The 27,155-nt window shown below is 42.3% G+C and overlaps 1 protein-coding gene and 1 pseudogene across 2 annotated transcripts in view; both read left to right on the top strand.

Moving 5' to 3' along the window:
• Positions 1–27,155, top strand: part of LOC136439593 (nuclear protein localization protein 4 homolog) — a 65,952-nt gene that overhangs the window by 14,340 nt on the left and 24,457 nt on the right. For both annotated transcript variants that reach the window (XM_066435031.1, XM_066435030.1), the window contains exons 3-7: positions 3,656–3,768; positions 5,802–5,963; positions 19,688–19,736; positions 21,038–21,126; positions 26,395–26,518. In XM_066435031.1, the coding sequence (XP_066291128.1) occupies positions 3,656–3,768; positions 5,802–5,963; positions 19,688–19,736; positions 21,038–21,126; positions 26,395–26,518 (537 nt within the window). The remainder of the gene's footprint in view (positions 1–3,655; positions 3,769–5,801; positions 5,964–19,687; positions 19,737–21,037; positions 21,127–26,394; positions 26,519–27,155) is intronic.
• LOC136439606 (uncharacterized) lies at positions 5,973–8,340 on the top strand (annotated as a pseudogene).

The raw sequence follows: 27,155 nt of genomic DNA, 5'->3' as shown, positions 1-27,155 counted from the left end.
TCCAAAGCTAGGAACTCTCATCTCCCAAATAAACCTACCCCCCCGGAATAAAAAATACCCCCCAGATAGATCTTCAAAATCTAATAAACATACCCCCGGAATAAACATACCCCCCGGAAAATTACCAAATTTACAGAAAAATTGTGTCCATGCTACTTCTGTCCGAGGGAAAGAAAATGATAAGCAGGTAGCCGTAGGGTCTCTTTATTCATTGAATGCTAAGACACAACTTTTTCGTGTTTTTTTTTTTATACTGTAAATGCATTTAAGTTTGCATGGTTTTTATTTCGCGGAAAATAGAGTGTTTGCGGTGGTTTTAAGTTTGCTGTAGCACTGCAGTCATATACTGCTACAATATTGGACAAAATGTTCGCGGTGGTTAAAAGTTCGCTGTTAAACTGTCGCTGCAGAAACCACGAACATAATACCACCGCGAACATTTCTGCATTTACAGTATTTTCATTTCGGGAGAGATCTCACGTGAGTAGAGTAATGTGTTATATGCGTAACTTTACTTGAAACACTGTGCGCCGCTGACATATATTGTTTTCTGATCAGCATGCTTTGGTTTATGATGTAAACAGAGACTGTCAAAGTTGTTTATATAAAAAAGATTGCATTTCAAAAAGTCAGTGTGGCATCTTATTTTCTCCCATAATAACAACGTTGACTTTGTAATGTCATTGAGATCGACCGATGCATTACGATTTCCGCCAGGATTTCAGAAAGGCCGGGTCATAGCGGCATGGAAATCAACGCCACTTAGCCGAAAAATTGAATTATGAGAAAAAAACCTTAACGTTAAATTTTAATTTAAGGGGATCCCTGGTTCGCAAAACCCTGAGTTTCAAAAAAATAAACGTACCAAAATAAGAACGTACTGCACTGGGTGGATTTTGAGGCTTAAAAAGAATAAACGTATCAGTACATTTATTTGAGAGATGAAAGTAGTCATTTTCACCAAGCGCACAATGTCAACAGGGAATACAAATGTATGAGTCAGAGTATTCGAACTCAGGACCTATGGGCCAAACACCCTTGTTTGCCTTGTTTCCATGTTATTTGTATTGACAAGTGTTTATTACAAAGTGCATTGAAAACTAGAAAGGCAACATTTGCAGGAGCAAATGCAACATGTATCGCCCAGCCCATGTAAAAAGTGACTGTGGCATCGAGGCTAACGTTTGTTGTATGTCTGCAAAAAGTTGGTATTTGAATAGATAATTGAATGGAAGACCAGTCAGAAATTGATCCTCCCAATTTGAAACCCTATGCATGGATGGGCTCTTCCAGGCACCCATATTCATACTGGACCATTAAAAACCAAAAAAAATGGACCTTTTTGATAGTCAACCCAGCCCAAAATTGAATTCTTAAAAATGTCCCCCTCATACAATAATGGACTCTTACAGTGGTGTGTGGACCAACACGTATTATGCAAATTTCAGAATGTAAACAACTAGAATCTTGTTGCTGAAGATGTAGATTTCTTCTGCGGAAGAATTTCCGCAATCCGAGAGTCCAGACAATTTTTCATTACGCAGCAAACAGTTCTTCGAACCAATAGGTTTTGCAAAAGTTTCACAAATTTCTGCTAAACGTGCCGCACATTTCTGGTGCGCATTTCGTGACCTATACTGTAACACTGACACATACCACCATTTAAACAAGAGCTTGAAAAAATATGTTGCTGAAGAAAGGATACACAACCATGTCCCTCGAAATGTCCCCCCGTTCAATAATAGACCGATCCTGTCGAACACCATATCGAACAAATAGAAGACCCATAGAACCCCCTGCTCTATTCAGCCCACCTCCGTCAAAAACAGCGTTGGCGGGGCAGAAATGGCACGTGTAAAGCAGGGTACGTATATCTGGGACAGGTTTTCCACTGTACTGGTTGAATGCATGCTCAGAACAAAAACGAATTTAAAAAGAAAATAGATCGGGCACTCAAGGAGAGGAAGCTTGTACCTCATGCTGACTACTACAAATCCGCTAGCGCAGAGTTTCGTATCTTCAGTTACTGGTGTGTGAAACTGGTTAGCTTGAAAGTAAACAGGGAAGTAAAAGGATGCATTCTAATTCTTAGTTACTAAATACCACGCAGTTGTTATGCATGCAGTCAATACAGTGGGAACCCTGTCACAGATATATGAACCCTGCTTTACACGTGCATCGGCTGCTTGTCAGAAACTGGGCGCTGATACCCATCGAAAAGGGAAAGCTTTGCGGCGCATACCGCTTTAACATTGACCGAAAACATTACGCTCTCACCGCAACTACACATACCCCCTCCTTAAACAACTCATCCTTCAACAAAGAAGACATAGCATTCTTATTTGGCCCGCTCTGAAAAGTTCCAGTGCCACTAAAGCTAAACCGAAGTCAGTGGCATTATTTTCAACCAAGCCGCGGCGGCCATGTTTGGTCCGCCAAACCCTGTTTTTGACGGAGGTGTTCCAAATCGAACAGGGGGCGTGGCTTTGGGATCGGTCTATTATGCGCCACGCCAGCTGCACGTGCTCGGGGCTTGGGGTCACTGACCTTTAGGTCGTGTTGTTCGTCCTAAATGTTCGAGCAAATTACAGACAGCCGCTGCGTATCTTCAGCCAAATTACCATTGCTTTGAGTGTTGTATAGCCAGCGACGTATTGTTCGTTTATACTGGTATGCTATGTAGACCCTACTCAAAGCTATTTTACACATTTTCAGTGGCAAATTTCTGTGAATACAGCACGCCCGCCGCCAGCACGTTGCACATATTTTTGACCGTGTTGACCGCCCGGTGGACGTAGCTTTACCGACTAATACCTTCGACACTTCGCCAGTTGAACAAAACACCTCAGTGTGCTCGTTCAAACGTTACTGCAGTTGAGCGCCATGCAAAGCTACCAGTCGTCAAGGAGGTTAAAATAAGAAAAACACCGTGTGTGTCAAAGAATACCACCAGAAAAGTTTTGAACCTTCTCAATTTCACATAACTTGAGTAGGACACAACAATAACAACACAAGGATGGGAGCCAGGGAGTAATGAAGTTGTGCCTGTCTGCACCTGTCAGAGTACTAGTAGCGCCCCTAATTAAATTGACTATTTTAACAAATCAGGTTGAGCTTGATAAACCGTGTGTATGTTACAACACGCTCTCTCATTGGCTGACCGAATTAGTCCACCTGGCCAGATGAATAAAGATGTGACCTAAAGGTCAGTGACCCCATATGAGGAAAATAGCCGATGTTCTCCCCAAAATACCCTCTTAAATCATATTTTGAAATGTTGTATGCCGACAGTGCGAATGGGATTCTTTGAATATTTATTCAATGTACCCCCATAGCAAATTTCAGGTCATTTGAATGTAATTCCAGAGTAAAGGAGGCACAAATGTACGGTTTTGGTCTAAAATGGCCAAAAAAAACTCAATAAAATCATTCTAAAGGCATTTATCAAAAAAATGAAAAAAACGTCCGGGGTATTTGCCTACACTACCTTTAATTTGTACCAAATTTCAGGTCATTTGGTCAAAAAATGACAGAGATGAATTTGAAGATTTGATAGGAGAAGAAACATGACCAAAGACAATATGTATCGCCCATACCTATAGTATGGGCGATACATACTAAAGCCTAGATAATTATTCTGTTTGTATTTCTTGAGGTTGAAGAGGAACTTTGCGTTGGACATGGTACATGGAAACTGTACCAGAACAGGGACCGCTCAGGAGAGCTGAAGCCAGGCAGCAGGAAAACACTTCATAGCACCAACATCAGGTATAGTTGGGACATCACTACTATTATCTTCAACTTCTCGCCTTCACAGTACAGGCACCTCATAATGTAACTGAGATTACAGAAGGTCCAACATTAATTCAAGAGGTAAAGAAGTCCTTGACTTGGTGTATACACTTCATGCTTATAACATACATGTATTAATGACTGTTTGGATGTTCATTTCCAGAATTTTATATTGTTTGATTTTGATAGCAAATAACAAAAATTTGGTACCATATTGCAATCCAAATCTTTTGGGGCCTTCCTCCTCGGGTCACTGAGGGAGGTTTTAAGAAATCATACAGACTAATTTATCTTCAACCTAACCTAAAACTGCTCCATAATCCAAGGTACAATTGCTTTCAATCTCTCTAAATGTTATCTGAAGAAGCATATCACCAGCAATGATGATCACCATCATCTACTCCCTCTGCCGGTTGTACATATGTAACTACACTTAACATCCTGCAGTTACAGTCAGGCCTTCTTTCTAAAGACTTAGGGGGTATCTTACAACTACTAGACTGTGCCAAATTGAAACAGGAATTTGCAAAGTGTCAATCGGTGCCTGAAATTGGAACTTTTTTTCTGCAGTTGGCAAAATGTTACAAAATGGCACCATCATTTATTTAACCATTGTACATTGGTTTTTAATTTAGTGGCAGCAATTTCCTTATTATTGTACTTATTACCTTCGCCGAGAAGGTTATCCAGAGGGTAGCGTTTGTGTGTGTGTGTGTGTGTATGTATGTATGTAAAGAAGCAGAATAACTGGAGAAGGCCTGGATGGATTGTCTTGATATTTAGTAGGTGGGTAGATCTTGATGAGACCTGGAAATGATTAGATTTTGGGTACCCTAGCGGCTTGTCACGGTACTGCAGCAGAACTTCCTTTTTGGATATCTCGTGTTCTGGACACGCTATGGAACTGATTTTTGAGTGGTAGATAGCTCTTTGGACAGAGAGTAAGTGCTATAGGTTTGGGCCCCCTACCGGCTTTTTTGGAACTGCAGGAGCAGGTTCTGCTTCAGACTTTGAAAGGGAATAACTCAAGAAGGGCATGATGAATGGCCATGATTTTTGGTAAGTAGATAGCTTGAGTGATGATGTACGTGATTAGATACTTATTATGCAAATCAGTATCTAATTTGAATAATTAATGAGGAAAGTTTGTACATTCCAGGATAGGACTCTCAAACATGTGACACATGTAACTGTGGAAGAGAGAAATATTATTAGATATCAACTATGCAAATAAAGACCTCATTTGCATAATCAATGAGAAAATACTATAACTCAAGATGGGCTTGATGGATGGTCATAATTTTTGGTATGTGTATAGCTTATGTGATGCTTTGTATGATTAGACGACAATTATGCAAAGCAGATTCCAATTTGAATTATTAATGAGGAGATTCTAAAAAGTCGCTGTAATCCATAATATGACTTAAAATATGTGACATTTGTAACTGAGAAACAGAGGAATGTTGATAGATAGAAAATACGCAAATGAAGACCTAATTTGCCTAATTCATGAGACGTAACTATTATACAATACTGGTAAATGACGGCAATTTCATACTTGTGGCCTATGGAAGTTATGTGAATGTCAACATCCTTGAATCAAATTATGCTAATAAAGACCTCATTTGCATAATTGATAATAAATGTGAGCATAACCTTCTTTGCTAAGCTCATACTTTGGACAACCTCTGTTATTTGGGTGGAGAAGACAATCAACTGGTATGATTTATAATGATAAGAAACACTCTTATTACGTCAGTCATAAAGGTTAAAATTATTTGGCGAAGGTATGAGGTCGTGGAACTCTAGTGTTTTATATGATTAGGAACTGAGACGGAAATTTTGCTTTTACCGGTGCCTTGCACATCAGTATGACCACAGTCTAGGAAAAATTGGCAAAGTTGGCACAATTTCCAAGCGCAATTTGACGTAATCCAGTGAGATACTCCCTTTCTGGCTTAAGTCACATATAAAGTGCTGGATGTTGTTATTTTCCATATTAACTGTAGGCATGGGGACATGCTGTACCTGGTCCCATCATCATCGGGACTGGATATGACTGACTCTGCTGGAGCCCAGAACATCCTCAATAATGACGTGGAGGAAGAAGAAGTGGACATCTTCCTATCCAAACAGGATGGTCGTATCACTAGGGAGAGAGATGAGCAGCTGTAAGCCTCATTACTTTCGCCAAGAAGGTTATGTTTTTGGTAGAGTGTGTATGTGTGTATGCATGTATTTGTGTATGTATCTATATGTGTATGTGTGTATTCATGAAGAACACCAGCATAAGTCGAGAAGGCTTGGATGGATTGTCTTGATATTTGGTATGTCGGTACATATGTAGGTCTTGATGAGACCTAGAAATGATTAGATTTTGGGCCCACTAGCGACTATTTATGGTACTGCAGCAGAACTTCCTGTTTTGATATCTCGTGTTCTGTCATGCCATGGTTGTGATTTTTGACTGGTAGATGGCTCATTGGATAGAGATTAAGTCGTGTAGGTTTGGGCCCCCTAGCGGCTTTTTTTTCAGAATTCGAAAGGCAATAACTCGGGAAGCGGTTGACGGATGGTCCCAATTTTTGTTGTGCAGCTTTAGTAATGATTTGATTAGATACTTATTATGCAAATCAGTATCTAATTTTCATAAACAATGAGGAAAGTTTATACGTCTGCTGCATTTCATAATTCTCGGCTTTATACCCGGTCTTAGCAACGGTTGCTATCCGCCATCTTTGTGCCCTACAACTGCGTTGTGGTGAGCCATGGTGCACTGCGCATGCATTGTTGTCGGTTGCGTTTCGAAAAGCAACAAGAAGGAGGGGATAGGTTTTTATTCTATACCTAAGGTGGTTACCGGTCAGGGAGAAGATCACGAGAAGCTCACTGAAGAACGGAGGAGATTGTGGATTTCGGCAATCAGCCGCGCGGACACGGAGACCAAGAACATTCTCCAAAGTGAGCGGGTTTGTGGTCACCATTTTATTTCTGGGAAGGCTGCACCTGTATGGGACAGACACAATCCTGACTGGGTCCCCATGCTGAACCTTGGAAGAACAGACTACAGGGGTGAGGCGGCGAAAGAAAAGCAACAGAAGGAGGCAGGTGCGAGGGCTAAAAGGGCTACAGGCCGCAAGAAGAAACGCGGCGCTGAACAACATGAAACTCCGGCTGCAGCTAAACGGGTGCGCGACGGATCGATTTCGCCAAGGTTGAAGATGTGCCCCTAGATGTGGAAATGGCTGACCTCTCATTGGAAAGCAAAGAGCCACCGAATGCCGAAACACGGACAAAGGAGCTGCAGTATGCTTTCAGCAGCGTGTCTGTTCACCAAGAGTCGAAGATTGCTGGAACACAGACAGAAGAGTTCGAGTACATGTTTGGTGCGCCAGGTTATCAAGCCCCCAACAAAGACTTTTTTAAATCAGCTGAGAAAGTTAGATTTTACACCGGTCTGCCTACATATGAAGTCCTTATGATTGTTTTTGATCATGTAGCTCCCTTTGTTACCCAAAGGAGCAAGAGCCTGGATAGTTTCCAGGAGTTTATGATAGTTCTTATGAAACTCAGACTTAACCCGCCATTCCAAGCTCTAGCTTACCAGTTTAAAGTATCGCTTGCCACTGTTTCGCGCATCTTCTGCACATGGATTGTAGCATTGGACACCAGACTATCATGTTTTATTTCTTGACCTGACAGAGAGGATTTGTGGAGGACTATGCCCAGGTGCTTTCTGCACACATTTGGCAGGAAAGTGACTGTAATCATTGATTGTTTCGAGGTATTCATCGCCAAACCAACCAACCTCCTGGCCCGTGCACAGACATTCTCAAACTACAAGCATCACAATACTATCAAAGTTCTCATTGGTATCACACCACAAGGTACCATCTCTTTCGTGTCAGAAGCTCGGGGTGGCCGAACGTCAGACAAGTTCCTGACAGAGAACTGTGGATTCCTAGACAAACTGTTGCCAGGTGACACGGTCATGGCTGATAGGGGATTTACCATTGATGAAAGTGTTGGTCTGAAGCAGGGACAGCTTGTAATTCCTGCTTTCACAAAGGGGAAGGCACAGCTAGATCCAATTGATGTAGAGAAATCAAGGGATATTGCCAATGTACGAATTCATGTGGAAAGAGTTATTGGTCTGTTGCGTAGGAAGTATACTTTCTTACAGGGAACTATTCCCACAGATTACTTAGTGTGTCGTGAGTCCAAAGTACCGTTGATTGACAGAATCATCAGAGTCTGCTCAGCACTTGTAAATTTCTGTCCGCCAATTGTACCTTTTGATTAGTATCCATTCTATCCATTGTTTAAGGCAGACAGAAAAGTATGCTGCATCAGTCATAACGCATAGCAGTCATTAGTGCCCGCTTGGTGAGTCTTGTCAACAAGAATCTAGAATGCTGAGGGAAACAAATAAGACCACTTTGCTAGCAACAACATAAAGCAATTATTTTTGTAACCTCCTTCCATCAGCATTGAAAAGGTTATGGTATATATTATGAACCTGAAGTGAATAAATGCATATTCAGAACAGTTTTTGTAAGCGGGCCATACCACTGCATCAATGGTAAAGTTTGACTGGTATATCCACATATGGCTCTCTCATGTCAAACTGTTAAGAAGATACTTGCCAGTACCCTACAATGCTAGATACTTAACTTCAGTACAGTAAAGGGAAAGGTAAAACAAGCTAGCTGCTGAAAGCAATAACATACTTGTCCTCTGTGGTTCAATTTGCTTGAACATTATAATTACATGTAGGTCAAAATGTTCAAACCATACCACTGCATCAATGGTAAAGTTTGACTGGTATATCCACATATGGCTCTCTCATGTCAAACTGTTAAGAAGATACTTGCCAGTACCCTACGATCTGATATGAAAATCTAAAAACAGCATTACTAGTCATTAGACGCTCGTTCTCAATGAAATGTGCAAAATAGCGATTTTTAGGGTCGAAAAATTGATCAGCTCATTTTCCAAGCAAACCTACCTCATTTTTTAGCTGAACATCTCCTTTTATGATCCCCAAAATATTGCAGCTAATTTATCACGGGAAGATGCCTAAAATTTCTAAGCTTCGATTACCGTATTTTCTCAATTAAAGTATGCACCCCAAATAAAGTATGCACCCCTTCTCCACTGATCTTGAACAAATTTTGAACAGGATAAATTCAAATTTATGGTGTTCCTCCTATTATCTCAAGGTCATTTTTCTCATATCAAGGACTTTTACACAATGACATTCCTTAGATTCATAAAAGATTCTCTTGTTTACTCTGCCAGCATCGTCTCTGCAAACTTGAGGATTACCTATGACAAGTTACATACTTCGCAAATTGGCAGGTATTGAGCCATGCATTGTTGCACTGCAGCTGGGTTTCTGGTTTGAGGTCCTTTTCGAAATTTCCAATTTGTCCAGGCAATAACCTCAAATAAAGTACGCACCCTGACTTTAGCAATGACTTGTGGTGCCTTTTGTATTTTGAAATATTTAAAAAGTGCGTACTTTATTCGAGGCAATACGGTAGATGTCCTTGGAGTTTACCCATATTTTTGAGGAAAAAATGTTGAACATCAGTAATTAGATATTTCAATTTTGGAGCTTTCATGTCGTGACATCGCCTTCAAAACCTAAAGTTGAGGAGTCAGTTTCTCTGGTAAAACGTCTGTCAAATTTAGTGCCATGCTGACGATTGCTGTATAACTGTTTCATTCAGGATTAATATTGTCTGGATTTGTTTTTGCATTTCAACTTGTTTGAGATATTTACCAGAGACGGAATCTGATAGTTCTTGCAAAACGTTCCATCCTCCGTTGATCCGAATAATTTAACTCTTACGACATCTATAACATATTCAATGTTGCAAACTAATACTGCTTAGGAGCAGTAAAGCATTTGGAACGGAGGGGGAATCGCGGAAAAACGGTAACGGAGATAACGTACTGTCGCCAAAAGGCGTGTTCGCCAGACGTAAGTCGCCAAGTTGTAATTGATGGACTTCTGATTTCTTAGGACATGAGGACAGGCACACTATACTTGTTTAAAGTAAATCAAAGGTAGTTTTCTGCATCATGTGAACTTAACGTGTACTGTAGTTACGGACAACATAAAGCACAGTCTTGGCCACTGGGGCAGAAATGTCCGCCCATTTATTTTGTATTTATGCAGATCTAGGTTAAAGTATGCATGCAGATCTAGGTTGGCCCACGGTAAGAGAAAGGTTCGCAACAGTACTTTAAATACTTTTTTAGAATACTTGTCAGCCATGAACCTCAAAACATTTACAGCTCCATCGTCCCTGTACATTCTTACTACACACTCTACCAGATTATCCAGCTCCTACAGTTTCAAACTACCTAAACCAAAAACAGCCAAAAGCGAACCTTTCTCTACTGAGCCATCAATCTTTGGTAGTTTGGAATACATTACCACCCAATATCAAATAATTGGCAGTCCCATACAACTTTAAAAAGGCCATCTACCAGTTTTTCACTAGGTATTCTTGAGTTAAGTTAGCAATCTGTATATGTTATGATTATTTGGAAATAAAATCTGGAAGAAAGAGTAGAAAGTTGGAATATGATAACCCTACAGGGGGTTTCTCTCAGTTGAATCTATACTTTTCTATTCTAGTTCAAACGCTTTTGCCTTATGGTGCACAACTACAAAAAGTTCTGCGCCAGGTTATGTATTTTCCGCAACAGGTGTAATCTCCGTTACCGGTAACGGAGCTTACTACAGTAAAACTTTGGCTTTTCCTTCAAAGGGATTTCCGTTTTTCCATTCCATCTTTTATTATTAAAAGGACGTATGTACGGGCATTTAGAAAATGGGCAGCGTTCCTACACCAGGCCTTGTTAACAACACAGAGAGCATCAAACAATGGTAACGGAGATTACATTTATTACTGTACTGTCATTTGTTCGAGGAGGTGGTTCACAACTGATAGCAAACACTTCTTATTTATTCCTTTTTAAAGCCACAAAAGCTTTAAGTCATCATAAAAACGACAGGTTGGCACATTATGTGTGGCATATCTTAATGTCAGGAACGTCTTACTTTAAACGGTAACGGAACTTACCGTTTTGGGCGACAGGCATAAACCGCCTTGCACAGCGTACAAGAAAAGTGACAGGAGCAATTTGACGTGATTTGTCGGAGGGCCTTAGTAGCTGGATTCACCAGTTAACTGGTCATTCTCTGAACTGAATTGTTACATTCTCGGCTGCTTTTTAAATTTTGCATGTCTGCGCGGGCGACAGCCGTTTTTTATGACTCTTTAGGCCACCCATTGCCATAACTTTTTCTAAGTCAAAACCCATAAGTAATTTTGAGGTGCATTTTTTGTGAAACATGATACGTGTTGTGGGAAAGTGAAGAAAGCATCGGTGGTGCCCGCAATTTGGCTCATATCAAGTCGTGAAGGCTGGCGACAGCAATTTGTACATTCAAATGAGAACGAGCATAGAATGAAATAGCATATAAGCATTAACTTGAAGCAATAATATACAGATAACACAGCTAAACTTGTCCTCTGTGGTTCAATTTGCTTAAACATTATAATTACATGTAGGTCAAAATGTTCAAACCATACCACTGCATTAATGTTAAAGTTTGGTATATTTACATATGGCTCTCTCATGTCAAACTGTAAAGAAGATACTTGCCAGTACCCTAGCTATGATCTGATATGAAAATTTAAAAATAGCATTACTAGTCATTAGAATGAAATAGCATAGAAGCATACTTGAAGCAATGATCTGATATCATGAAAATTACGAAATAACAGAGTCTCATTTATTATATATTATATACACACTACAGCAGATGTCTCAAGGAAGGGTCAATCGCACTACAGCAGATATACCCTTTTTGTATAAATATGCTTCTGTTTATATCATAGACAGAATCATATTTATACAAAAAGGGCTGGGTCTTCCAAAGTCGGGAACATGCTGATTGACCCTTCCTTGAGACACTTCAATAAATGAGTGCGCATGCGCGGACCGGCAAGACGTGTAGACGGAGAGCTCCTGAAAACCACCAGTTTGTGGACTCATCTAGGCCCTACTAGATCGTTCGGACTCACAGATCTACATCAGAAGGTTAGTGAGTGCTTCCTACTGAAGCATCACTACCATACGACGCTCAAGACATCTGTTTTTGAGGTCTAAAACACAAGATTGTGGACGAGTTTGCCGGCGGCGGCCATCTTGGACCTACATCTACATCTACATCTATACTATACTCGGCAAGACCCCGCAAGGGGCATAACGCCAAGGGACTGTGTCAGGGTCACTCCCAGCTGCAGCAGGAGGTGGTGGTGAATACGGAAAATCCGAAAAAATATAAATATAAATCGTGCAACAAACAATATATAAAAAAGTGCTATATACATGTGGCTACAGTGGGTTGTGTCCTGACTCATTCAGAGGCTAACCGGTGTTACTGGGAGGACCAAGAAACTTGGCCAACCCAGATTTGAAGGTGTCTACGGATGTTGAATTAATTAGGTGTTGTGGTAGGTGATTCCAATCTATATATAACTGTTCTTGGGAAAAAGCTGCTGCGATGTGTTTCTGTTTTGCATGGAAATGTGATGAAGCGCTTGGTGTGTCCTCTGGTGCTGTTGGTATTGTGAGTGAGAATGTGTGAGGTGGGTATGGCAATCAGATTGTGGACTGCCTTGTACATGAGAGTGAGGCGGGCAATGTGTCTACGTTGTTGCAGAGTGGCCCATCCTAGGGAGTGTTGGAGAGTGGTGTTACTGGCAGTGTAGTTGTAGTTACCTCTGTACAGATTCTATTTTGGTGGCTAGTGTGTTGGACTGGGCATTGTGTAGTGTGTGCGGATCCCAGACTGATGAAGCATATTCAAGTTTAGGGCGGACTAGCGATGTGTATGCCTTCTCTCTCACCTCTTTCCTTGCCCCCCTTATATTTCTCCTCACGAATCCCAGGGTTCTGTTGGCCTTGGTTGTGATATCGTTGATGTGTGCCTTCCACTTGAGATTGTGAATGAGAATGACACCTAGATAGGGATGTTCACTGTTGTGGCTAAGAGGTTCATCGAACATTGAGTACAGGAAATTAGGTGAGCTTCTGGGCTTGTGGATGTGTAGAATAGAGCATTTTTTCACATTGAATTTCAACTGCCAAGTGCTTGACCATTTGCAAAATTTGGTCTAGGTCGTCTTGTAGTGTGTACTGGTCTTGGTCAGTTAGTATGGAACGATAAATTAAACAATCATCTGCAAAGAGCCTCAACTGTGATGTAATGTCCTTATCGATGTCGTTAATATAGATCAGGAATAACAAGGGCCCCAGGACAGTACCCTGCGGGACTCCTGACTTGACCTCAACTGGGTTGGATTTCTCTCCATCAACCACTACTTGTTGGAACCGGTCCAGCAGCCAGTTCTTCACCCAGACCAGGGTTTCTCCCCTTATCCCATAGTACTGTAGTTTATGAATGAGTCTGTTGTGTGGTACACTGTCAAATGCTTTTGAAAAATCGAGTATGGCCATGTCAATTTGGTATCCCAGGTCGAACCATGATGTTAAGTCGTGCAAGGTCGTTATCAGCTGGGACTCACAAGAGTGCTTGGCCCTGAAACCATGTTGAGTGGGGAGTAGAATGTGATGGTTTTCTAAGTGTTTCATAGTGGCCGAGAATAAAATATGTTCTAACAGTTTACCTACCACTCAAAGTAAAGGGAGGTCCATAGATACAACAACATCAAAATGGCTTCACTAAAGGAAAGTAGGCTTGCTCTCTTTTCTTTCATATTGCTGTCAACTACCGCTCATATTTTTTTTAACAATGGTGACACCAACATGACAAGCAGTAGTTTACAATTGTGGCGTATATTCGGCATGCCGACCACGGACCCTACCGCCAGTATTGTTGTTGGTCTGTCCTCATACACCAGAGGGTATTATCTAAACCTGTCGCTGCACACATCCCTACGTCGTGTCTGTATCCCCAACGCTACCACTACAAAGAACTGTGCTGTGTATGTGCTCCTGTTGTGTGGTGATGTAGAACCGAATCCTGGTCCATGTAAACTTCACATGCCAGCCGCCCTAGGAGGCAAAGAACGAGACACACACCTGTGTGGGTATTGCGACCTCAAGGTAGACTGGAGTGACGTAGCTGTGTGTTGCGACAACTGTGACATATGGTATCACCGATCCTGTCATGGCATATCAACCGAAGACTTTGATAATGTTCACTGGACTTGTTTTAAGTGCAATTCATCCAATAGTGACAATACTACATTTCACTCGTTCGAACTAATGACTCAAATACCTACTCTTTGCATGATACAAGTGACTCTTCGTCACCGTCATCACCGTACCCTCACCGTCATCATTTCGTCCCAGTTTCCATAGCAGTCCCATCACGCTGTCTGCTAGCACTGGGAACAGCCCATCACCTGATGCTCCACTGCTGTCTCCCCCTGCTGTAAGTTTGAGTAACGAGACTCTCCCTGAGAGTAGTCATCCCACCGACAGTTCTGGTGACAGCGTTACTGCCGGTCTCCTTCCACCCAAGTCACATAACTGGAGAACTTTGATAGTCAACGCAGATGGTATTGTCAGCAAGGTGGCACAGTTTGCCAACCTCGTATCTTATAGTTTATACCAGTCCAGACGCCATCCTTATGTGCGAAACAAAGCTGGGGCCACATCATCACAGCGCAGAGTTAATGCCGCCAGGGTATTCAACACCTGTCAGGCGGGACCGAGCTAGTGGAGCAGGTGGCGTGTTGGTTGCTGTACGGGACTGTTACACAGCGGTAGAAGTCGAGCAGCCCAGCGAGATCAAGGCGGAAATTTTGTGAATGAAAGTGTCTCTCAGAAACAAGAAGTCACTTTACCTGGGAAGCTACTACAGGACACCTAGCGGTAAACATAGCAAGCAGTTAGACGAACTGGAGAAATCCATCAAACACATCAGAAATCTTACCAAGAACAATCCTGGAAGTACCATTATTCTTGGCGGGGACTTTAACCTCGGAGACGTGGACTGGGAAACAGAATCTATTCCTAAGAACTCTAGAGAGCGTGTGCCGTCTGAGCGTCTAATATCCATATTTAACAACAACCGTATTTCCCAGATGCAGCGTGAGCCTACCAGGTTTGGACGTCTGCTGGATCTGTTTGTTACATCCAAGCCCAGTCTCGTAAAATCACTGGCAACCCTACCTGGCATTGCCTATGACCACGATGTTATTGTTGCAGATAGTGACATTATTCCAGCATACACAAAGAAGGCTCCGCGGAAGATCCACATCTTCTCCAAAGCAAATTGGGGCAAGATTAGGGAGCTCTTTGGCGCTTTTGCCAAGGAATTAACCGCGAACATCAACCAGCACACTGTTGAAGAGAACTGGTCAACCTTGAAGAACAAGATACATGAACTTATGTCTTCATACATACCGTCCAAGACCATGTCCAAGCGTCATCATCTCCCCTGGATGACGTCCGAATTGAGACGCAAGACCAGGAGAAAGCACCGAATGTACAAGAAAGCGAAGAAGTCCAAAAACCCAGAGCACCGTGAACGCTTTCGTCAGGTGAAAAAAGAGACAGCACGGGATCTCAAGCATGCCAGGTCCCAGTACATAAACAGTTCCATCAAAGAAGGGCTAGATGGCTAGATGAAGGGAGCCAGAAGCCCTTCTGGAAGTACATCAAAGCCCAACGCCAGGACTTCATTGGTGTCCCACCCCTCAAGCACAAGGGAAAGGTGTTCTCGGAGGCTAAGGATAAAGCCTTTATCCTACTTCAAGAGTTCAAGTCTGTCTTTGTATCAGAGATATCCAACTATGTCCCTTGGATGGGTCCTTCACACCCACTCATCTCTGATGACCTGACTGTGCACCCGGATGGCGTGCGTAAACTCCTGAATGCCGTTAAGCCACACAAAGCATCTGGCCCAGACGCGATCCCAAATCGCGTCCTCAAGGAGCTGGCTGGTGAGCTAGCCCCCGTACTTGCAGCGCTCTTTAATCAGTCACTGCAACATGGATGTGTCCCTGAAGACTGGAGTAAGGCCATGGTAACCCCTGTCTTCAAAAAAGGCGGAGTACATGACCCGGGAAACTACAGGCCAGTCTCACTGACTTGCATGATATCTAAACTCATGGAACATGTTTTGTGCAAACACATTCTCAACCATCTCGAGAAAAAACACCTTCTCACATCATTCCAGCATGGATTTCGCAAAGCCCACTCTTGCGAAACCCAACTGCTTCTCACCGTTGACGATCTCGTGTCAGCATACGACAAGAAGGTGCAGGTAGACATGGGTATTCTGGACTTTAGCCGTGCATTTGATACGGTACCGCATGAGCGACTCCTGAGTAAACTTGCACACTACGGCATTAGAGGTCCCATCCAGCGATGGATCAGATCTTTCCTCCAAGACAGATCCATGTGGGTGGTAGCGGATGGAGTGTTCGTTGTCAACACGCGTTCTCTCTGGAGTTCCCCAAGGAACTGTACTCGGCCCCCTTTTGTTCCTCGTGTATATTAATGATTTGCCCTCCAGTTTGACACCTGGAAGCACTGCTAGACTCATTGCCAATGACTGTCTTGTTTATCGCGAGATCCGCGGACAGGAAGACCAAGTTATCCTGCAGAGAGATCTTGTCGCATTGCAGGATTGGGCCACTACCTGGGGCATGAAATTCAACCCCAAGAAATGTAACACCATGTCCATAACGCGAAATAAGAACCCTCTCACCAGGATGTACGAGATGTGCGGCGAGTTACTCCAACAGACAGGAGAGGCCAAGTATCTCGGTGTCACATTAAGCCAGGACTTGAAATGGTCAGCTCATGTTAACACTACAGTCAAACGAGCCAACTATGCACTTAATTTTCTCAGTAGGAACCTCCGCTTCTGCCCGCGACAAGTCCGCGAGACTGCATACTTCAGCCTTGTCCACTCGTCCATGGAGTATTCGGCAGTCATCTGGGATCCTTTTCGGCAAAAGGACATCGATGCACTGGAGATGGTCAACAGACGTGCTGCCCGCTTTGTGACCAGCAACTACAGACGACAAGATGTCAGCGTCACAGCGCTCCTCCGGGACCTGAAATGGCAGTCACTCCAGACTAGACGTCAGGACGCACGTCTGGTTATGATGTACAAGATCGCAAACGGTCTTGTTGCTATTTCGCCGACTCGTCTCACCCCAGCACACGCACGTACCCATGCCAACCACGCCCATAAGTACAGAACCCTTCAACCCAAGTGTGACACTGCGAAATTTGCCTACTTTGCCAGGACAATACCTGAGTGGAACAACCTCTCCGCCCACGTAGTAGACAGCCCCTCACTGGACACCTTCAAGAGCAGGCTGCTGTCATCACACCCGTAGCCCAGACACTGCAGCTGCGCCTCACCCCGTCTGTGCGATACCCCTACTAGGGGGTTTACAGACTATAGAATAAAACTAGAATGGGGACGCATCCTAGGTATGTCAAATGTTACAGTGCTTGGATCTGTTGCGAAAACTAAACATACAGCAAATGCTATTGAAAATACACCACAGTCACTACCGTTTGACTGTTGTTGCACAGGAACATAATCAAGGAAACAAGATTCCCACCAAATAAGTCATTGGTCTGTTCTCTCACCTCTTCGCTAACCGCATCATGATATAAACTATCATACCGCTTTACCCTACCAGGTAAGCAATCTATTGTACTCACACACACCCAGTGACCTTGGCCTGTATGCAATATTTGTATACATTCAGAAGATACCACATCAAAGTTTCGGGCAGGCCCTAGTGATGGACGTTGTAGTCCTTCTACTCCTGGATTTACTTGCCTTACTAGAACAGTGTACTATATCACCTGTAAGCCAACCATTGGGATCTATTATAATATCATAATCTGACTCACTGAGATTTGACAGACTGCGGTACTTATCAACTGACTCTGTAGTCTCATCAGTGATAACAACATCTTCCTCATCACAATTTGTGTTACATGTAGAAGGAGAATCAACAGGCTTTGTTTTCTTCCCCTTAGTAGTTGAAGGGTACAAGAATTAGGAGTACTACTTGATATGTGCCATGGAAGACTGAAAACATGCATGATACTGTGACAGTATCATTCTTTGTCTTATGTAAGCCTCTATCTTGACCCAAGACTTTTTGTGAATACTTTTTTTTTTTTGCCCTGTTGCTTGGGTTTTTTTCTGAAAAAATCTGAGAACCAACAAATTAAATTGGTGTGGCCTAAACATGCCAAAACATTCGTCTTACATTGATGAAGCAATGTACGGATAACAATCAGCTCAAAAAGTGAAAAGGGAGATTTTACTGAACAAAACATTTTGCGTTTTTTTTTACCCCATTCGCCGTTCGGTCATTTTAGTTGCAAAAAAGGGTTCGGGTGTTTGAGGGTTAAAAGCTGTATGAATGCGGCTACTATATCATAGTATATGCAATATACATGCAATAAGTGACAGTGAAATACAGGCAGACCGAGGTTTTAGTACAGGGTACGTAATCTTTTAGAAATAGAAATTTGAAGTCAATCCCTTTCAAACTCTGGCGTTCAACCGATGGAACTCAGACGGTAGATTCCATTTTGCCTCTGTGGGGGTCAGGCACGATGTTGCAACTTTCATCCGGTGTTTGGAAAGTTTATAAAACCAATCCCTCAAGTTTTGCCTTCTGTAATTGATTTTTTGGAACACTTCCAAATAAGACTGATATCATCTGGAAGCCAGAAAAAGTGAGATCTATCTGCAAGTTGACCAATGTCATTAGATATGTTTTGAGTTCTGTAAAGCATATTGAAAGGTTATTTTCTTTGGCTTCTCCTTCGGAAAAAGACGCCCTAAAAAATTGATGGTTCTGTATTTTTTCAGGGCAAAATTGTTTCCAGTGAAATCAACTAGGGGACTTTGGTATCAATTTAAAGGTGACGGAATGGGCTATCACACTTTCTAAAAAAATAAATGGATATACTTGTAGATGAACTGTAAAATAAATTTCCTTGCAACAGTGAAATTTTTCATTGATCGATCTGGCTTGGACATGTTCCCAGTGTCATGAATGAGGTTAATGCCCTTTAATTAATCTGCTTGTATAGGTAACTGAAGCAGCGTGTGCACAATCGTTATCTGAGTACAGAGTTGATGCAGTTATGACCTGTTCCCCGAAGAAAGACATTAAATCTTACAGTTGTAAGGACCAGCATTAGGGCATCTAAAAACATTGTAACAGACACACATTGTTTTAGAAAAGAGCAATACAATGTATTACTGTAGAGCTGAGGTCTTAAATGGGTCATGTATACATAAGCCTGGCACATCTGGTAGACAGATGTAGCCTCCTGTCTAGGTTATCTAGGAGGAATGTCCCGAGGGAGGCTTTCTGTCTGACTAACATTCCTAATATTCTTATTGTCTTAATATGCCTATGGACACATGCCTGTACAATTCCTAGAATAGTGGCAATCTGCACACAATACTATATCATTTGGCTCGCCCCTGAGGCGTCGCCAAAAAGACAAGCACAAATATACTGACCAAATACTTGATATGCTAAGCACTACATTGTTGTACTGGGCAAATGCTGTACATTTGAAAAAGTACATAATGTCATGTATGAACATTATGTTGGTCTGAGGTCATTTTGCTGCACGACAGGCAGTTGTTTACACCCATGCAACGGGGTCAAGTTGTGACGCAACGAACGCCGTAAAAAAAGAAAATAAAGCGTTCTACAGTGACCTGCGGGTCGTCTGTGTGATGCTCACTCAGTGGTTTAGTCAGAGATTATAGGTCACTGGACAGGCATTGTATCACTGCCGGTTCATTAACACTTAAGTATTCTGCTTTCAGATGTCACCATGGACCTAAAGGAAAATGTGTCCACTGTACCTCCCTCGAGGTGAGTTGAAGTTTATTGTGATGCATCTGACAGTAAGGCAGGCAGCCATGACTTGCGCACCTAACATATGGATCTATTGACTGATAAATTTGCATAATTAATGAGGAAAGTTTAAAAATACGCTATATTGCAGATGATAAAGACGCTCATGTGTCAGTCAACATATGGGGCAAATATTCCCCTGCTGGCAAGGAGTGTCCCCAGGGGCCCTACAGCTATATGAGGGCCTGCATGGGGGGGTCCTGACAACGCTCTACGCTAAATTCGGAGGGCCGGCTACGCAATACGCTAAATTCAGAAAGCCTCCCTACGCTCTACGCTAAATTCAGAAAAGCCTCCCTACGCTCTACGCTAAATTATAGAGTGGTCGGCAACGCTCTACGTAAAATTAAAATGGCCGATTACGCTCTACGTAAAAGGGCATGCAGGCCCTCCTATATGTAGTGTGATACTGTATATAACTTGTTTTTGATACATGCTGTATATAATGAATGGGTTATTATGCAAATGAGTCTAATTTGCATGATTAAAAGGGATATTTTATAAACCCACTGCATTCCATGATAGGACTATTAAAAAATGCAACATATGTAACTGAGAAATAGAAGGACATTGATAAGTAAGTTATGTATATGTAGACCTAATTTGCATAATGAAGAAAAAATATTGTAATTCCATATTGTTAGATAACTAGAATGTCATAATTGTGGCATTTGAAAGCTTTGTGAAGGTGAACATGGTTAAATATACATTTTGCAAATGAGGGCATACTTTGCATAATTGACCAGAAAATGCTGGAATAGCCTCCTTTGTTAAGATAACCAAGAAGATGATCAACTGATATAATTCATTCAAATGATGACCTTATTTTCATGATAAATGCATAATACATCAGTCGAAAATGTTATAATCACCTGGCAAAGGTATAAGGTTGTGGAACTCTAGTTTCAGATATGTTAAAAAAGAATCTTTCGGGCAACTTTGCATCTTCTGAAAAGATTTTTTTAAAGAACTTTGTTTCTTGTAGATTTGTTTTCATTGGTTTGTCCTTGATTTCATTGGTAAGGCTAATATGATGATATAAGTGTATACATTGTACACAATGTCTAGCCAGGAATCAAACCTGTGACCTCTTGATGTCATGTCCGCCAGGCTGGCCACATTGCCATTCGATGCCAATGATACATGCTGTAATGTGCTGTTATTATTACAGGAAGGGCGGGATGAATCTTGTACTGAAATCTAATCGCTGCTGTCTATATTGAAACATGTGATCAGAAATAAAGGTTTGTATTTCACAGCCCTACAATGAAGAGTACCTCCAGAAGTCAGAAATCAAGCACATGTCCTTCCACGCTCACCTGAAGAAGCTGATGGGAGGAGTGGACAAGTATGTTTGTTTATTTATTTGTATTGCATACACCAACTTTGTACTGAAGGGTACAAGCTGCATATCCGACTTATTTGATCCACTTAGGGACTGTACATGTACGTTATTTAGCGGGGGGGAGAGGGCCGGTCGTCAGAGGGTCGGGTTAAAAAAAATTTCCTAGGCCCTCCCCCCAGGTCAAAATTTTTTTCTTAGGCCCTCCCCCCAAGCCAAAAAATTTCTCCTAGACCCTCACCCCTCCTATCAACTCTTGAAAAAATATTCAGACGGCGAGAAAACCACCGCGCCATTTGGAAGTGTCCTTTGTGTTGTATTTTACAATGAATGGGTCTCACCAGCGATCTCCCTCTCGTTTGCCATGCTACTTATGCACCCGTACGCAAAAAATGAATGGCTCGGAGCCCATCTCCCAAGTTTAGACATATGCTTAGAGACTAATGCATCCTTGATGAATGATGAATGCATCCTTTGGTCATAAATGATACCACTGTATGATCCTGTATATTTAAGTGAAATCTCAAAAGTAATTGTACCCGATTTGTCATTTGCGCCGCTCTAGCGGCGCGCGCCAGCCGCACTTAATAGTGCTTTGCAAACTTGTGGGACCTGAGCGGCGTCCGGAGACTATTTAAGTATCTTACAGTACACATTTGAATTTACGTTCATAACTTCAGAAATATTCTATCATGATCATCAAGAATGCTCAGCGTCAGGACGACATTTTAACATTACGTAAACAATATCGAGTTCTAGGTTCGTCATCTGTTGCTACTAGAATTTGTCAAATAACTCAGAACGTTACCCTGGAAAGTTGATTCCCAGCGACCGGACGTCAATTAATATTCCCCAATATAAAGATGTTGATTCAGGTTTTTAAAAATCCTATCTTGGGAAACTTACAAAAGTTCAGTGTCCCGCGTGGATCGCTGTGAGCGCCGATTGACAACGCTATTAAAAAGGGGGTTCCGGGGATGCTTCCCCAGGAAATTTTAGAAATTCAAACCCTCTTAAACGCTATTTAACGCAATTTCAGAGGCAAATTGTCCTTGAGCAAAGTGGGCCCGCCGGCAGCACATGAAAACCTAGCACGTAATTTTTGATCGCACTTTCACCCAATAGCATCGTCAAAACCACACTTTTGTGATATTTTAGTATTATATCTATCCACCATAAATATCAAGATATCTGACGTCGCATTTCTTATTCTAACCTTACCACTGTGACAATGTATCTGTACATGTGCAGCAAAGCGGCGCGCGCTCAGCTACAAGCGCAAAACATGGGGTTTTCTGAGTGGCCCGGAGCCCATTTTTAGACATTTAGATATGTGTCTGAAGATTCTGAAAGGGATCACATTTTTTCCTAGGCCCTCCGCCGTTGCCAATTTTTTTTTCCTAGGCCCTCCCCCCAGGTCAAAATTTTTCTCCTAGGCCCTCCCCCCAGACGACCACCACCCCCCCCCCCCACCCCCATAAATACCGTTCAGTCCCTTACACTCTAGGACCCCTACTTTTTTTTAAAAAGTGTGATGGGTTCTTTTCCGTGATCGATAAAGTGTCTCTGCTCAAACACGGAACCTCCAGATATATGAAGGACGTCCGTAACCAAAGCTAGGTATTCATTTTCACCTGAGTAGAGTGAGGAAAGGACACAACATCAGGGCATGTCAGGGGATTGGAACCGAGGAGCTCAGTCTGGGTTCTGTGCCAATCACCCTTGTTATGCCATGCAACACTATGTAACTAAATCCTTGTCCAATTCTTTCTTGTTCACGGGTAGGATACTAGTTGGACAGGTAGCAAAGTTTTTTTCATTCAAATCTGCCTGATTCAGCTCAAAATTGAGCCACAATCTCTTCAAGTACCCCTGATTTGCTCCTGCTTTACCAAATGTTTATTTTGGGGCTTAGACTAGCAAAAATTTCCTTGCCCATTGAGAAACTCTGTCATGTTCAAATGTCAGTTGTGGTATCTTTCTCATTTAGGACAGTAATGCATCAGTTCCGATTTATGATCTCCAAATACCAGGGTTTGAAATACATGTATCCGGTTGCCCAGTTGCGCAGCACAACCAATTTTTGTTTGGCACAACTTAGTTATAACCTCAGGTAGCGCAGCGTACTACTACTACCGACAAGTTTTGGGGCAAAGACTGCAGCAAGGGGTCAAATTAATGCCAGATACTGAATGGGGATAAAGGGGAAGACCATAGTGAGAAACGTATGCAATTTTTATTATCTCCATGAAAAATGGAGATATAGTTTTGGGTGTGTCTGTCTGTGTGTGTGTGTATGTTTGTGTTTCCGGACTACATTTGTACTTTAGAAAGCATAACTCAAGAACCTTCTTAATGGAATACGATGATATTTGGTGTGTGGGCAGGTGTTGTGAAGCCGAAATTCAAGGTCAATTTTGGGCCCCCTGGTATGTGACCTTGGTACTGCAGCAGAAAATCCATTTTTGTATCTTTTGACCTGGACGTGCTATGGTCTTGATTTTTTGGTGTCAGATAGCTTGTGATGTAATGAAGATTTGGTGTAGGTTGGGGCCCTCTTGCAGCTTGCTCTGGAACTGCAGGGGCGTTATTGTGAAAATCTTCTTAGGAGAATAACTGAACAAAGGAACGACGGATTTCCATGATATTTCGTATGCAGGTAGCTTAGACAGAGATGTACATAATAAAGTGCAAATTATGCTTATTGGGACCTAATTTGCATAACTAATGTTTTTGAAATGTTTTCCATTATAAGACTCAAATACATGTAAGATATGTAGTTTATGGGAAGTGAAACATCAACAGATATCAATCATGCAAATACATGTACATTCCTCATTTGCATAATTAATGCAAAACGCGATAATTCATCTAAGTGGTAAATGATACAAATGTAGGTCTGTCAATATCGCGACATGTGTTCATGACCAAGTATATATTATGTAAATGTGTAAGTCATTTGCATAAACAGAATAGTTCATGGAGATATGAGGTCGCGGAACTCTTGTTTCAACTAGAATTTTCTATGATTACTTGCCATACAGTGTAGATTCCAACTAAATATTGCATAATAGATCTTGTTGAACTTCAAGTATTTTTAATCCCTGCATGCTAACACAGAGATGCCAGATATCGAGCAGTAACAGTTATTGTCAACTTTGGGTCATGCCTGCATACCAAGATGTACATGTACTACCGGTATTCAAAAGCCGGTTCTCATGAGCAATGAAGAACCACAACCACACCATCCTTAGTCATGAAACCTCCTTTATACAAAGTTATGCAATACAGAAGCTAGGGTTTCAGCTTGATTTTTGAGAGGTTGACGCCCTCCAGACATATTTTTTTGCCAGGGCTGCTCCCGCAACATGCTCCCGCAGGAAAATTTAAAGATCTTGACACACTTAAATGCTATTACTTGCATTTCGACGGGAAAATATTACTGGAAATGTAAGTTGAGTTTGAAGACATCTCTGTCTAATAATACAGAAAACTTTGAGTTTTTGGGAGCAACGTTCTCCTGACAATATTGTTTGACAGAGGCGCGACTGGCTCCCGGGGAAAATTTTGAAATCTTGACCCTCTTAAACGATTGATTTTCCAATTTTGAGGGACAAACTTTGCTGGTAGAGCAAAAAATATGTAGAAGAGTCTCAGCTTGAATTTTGGGAAGCTTTTTTGCTGCGATTATCTCAGGACGTTCCGGGGGTGTGCTCTCCCGGAGAAAATTTTTGAATCATGACCCGCTGAAACACTATTTCCTGCATAACAAGGAATTATTCAGTGACGTTTAACGCTGAATTCAGGATGACAAATAACACGCTACATACAATTGAAATGGCCAGTAACGCTTCACGATTAATATGCCGGAAATACTCAACGTTGAATTAGAGCGGGCCGGCTACGACTAATGGTGAATTGAAATAGCGCATAACTTTTAACGGAAAAGGGCATGCAGGCCCCCTACTCTTTTTGATCGATAAGTGTGGTGGATTCTCAAGGTGTGTAATTTATAATTCCTCACCTTGTTTCCATTTACATGTAACAAAACATCAGTGCAAGAAAGATGAATACATTTCACATAGTTCGGAGGACAGGTCCATATGTCCCAGACAACCTTGTGCTTCAGCTTCAGCACCACATGGGCATGAATCTGATTATTTGATGTAACGGGGGTTGCCCTAACTTAGGACGCGCCCTAACTTAGGACGGATTTTTTAGTGATCTTGTTATGCATAAGTACGCCGTGTTTGTGTCCACTGACTATGCTCATAAGGAAGATAAATAAACCAAGTCCATGCACATAATTTTTATTTGCATTCAAAACATATGTGTACATATTCATTTCTTGTTTTGTCGAGAATAGTATTTTGACAATAATGATGGCAACGCTGAGTAGAGGGTCACTGCGTAGCTAGACGGCCCGACACCTAAATATACGACCTGTGCCAAGCAGATATACAACTATCATACACATAAGAAATATAACTTCATAAAACACACAAAAATTGGGTCTTTAAGTGTTTGTTGAGAAGAAAACCGACCAAAGAAAACAACGTAAACATCGCTGCCGTCTGGCAACGTTGTTTTCCCGCCATTTTTTGCGGCCGCGATGGTGGCGGACGGCGATTCAACGCACAGCTTTGTAACGCTCTAACATGTGATTGGTACCGTCTATGAAAAGAAAACTGAATACAGATATGGCGAAGATATTTCCCAATAAGTGGACGGAGTATTGTTGATGTAAGCGGTGTCGTTTTTTCTTAATGATTTTGTAAATCGGGTTGCATGCAAGACGTACGTCGAGTCGCGCGCAAAGTGCATAGTAGCCTATTTTCCGCCAAAACATGAGCTGGGATGCGCTAGATATAGCCCTTCTCACATGACGTTAGAAGTGCACACAGTCAAAATTTTCCGGTCAAAAGAAAGCTAGAATATAGCATTCTTCAAGCCTTATTTACATTTCCCTAACTTCATCACCAACTTCTGAAGAGAGCAAAATTACCAAAGCGTTCTAAGTTAGGCACACTTTCTGGCGTAGCACTAAATCAGAAGGTACATTCGTGAAAACGTCTCACAGCATTTGCCGCTTGTAACTCGAAGCGTGAATGGCCCATGAACAGTACTAGTATGAATACATTTCTTGTCCATGTATGTTCTTTAGATGAATGTGTTCAAAATTCGAGCGCGTAAAAAAACGTCCTATGTTTGGGCGACTCCCGTTACATGTTTAACTGTTCCAACAGTCACAATGGCGTGTTTTTTTTCTCTCAGGGGGAAATTTGTGGCACTTGAGAACATGAGTGTGAAGATTCGCCCAGGATGTACTGAGCACCCTCCATGGCCAGGAGGCATATGCACCAAATGTCAACCAAGTGCAGTCACTCTAAACAGACAGGTAAGGCACAGGTGGGAGGTGAGAGTGAGTGAGTGAGTGAGTGAGGGAGGGAGGGAGGGAGGGAGGGAGGGAGGGAGGGAGGGAGGGAGGGAGGGAGGGAGGGAGGGAGGGAGGGAGGGAGGGAGGGAGGGAGGGAGGGAGGGAGGGAGGGAGGGAGGGAGGGAGGGAGGGAGGGAGGGAGGGAGGGAGGGAGGGAGGGAGGGAGGGAGGGAGGGAGGGAGGGAGGGAGGGAGGGAGGGAGGGAGGGAGGTGAGTGAAAGTGAGTGAGTGAGTGAACAAGCAAGTGTAAGAGTGAGTGGGTGTGAGGTAGGTGTTTAAGTAAGTAAGTGGGTTTGTTGAGTGAGTGAGAGAGTGGAGGTATGTCCAGTATCAGGGTGAAGTGACAGAAGTGGCAGAAGTTAAGGTGGCAGAACTTACAATGATTATCGAGTAGTTTTAAGGCTTCCGGGAGTCAGATGTGACGTTATATATTATACCAGTGCAAAGGTGGAAAGGGTAGGGTAGGGTGGCAGAGGTTGGGTGACGTCATCCTAACTTCTGCCACTAGCCAGGATAGAGTGGCAGGTGGCAGAAGTTGGCAGATGTTAGGTGACGTCATCCTAACTTCTGTCACTAGCCAGGGTAGAGTGGCAGGTGG

The sequence above is a fragment of the Branchiostoma lanceolatum genome, chromosome 8, assembly GCF_035083965.1.
Source record: "Branchiostoma lanceolatum isolate klBraLanc5 chromosome 8, klBraLanc5.hap2, whole genome shotgun sequence".
Taxonomy (NCBI): domain Eukaryota; kingdom Metazoa; phylum Chordata; class Leptocardii; order Amphioxiformes; family Branchiostomatidae; genus Branchiostoma; species Branchiostoma lanceolatum.
The sequence above is the reverse complement of the archived record's forward strand: the minus strand, read 5'-3'. Positions and strand labels throughout refer to the sequence as shown.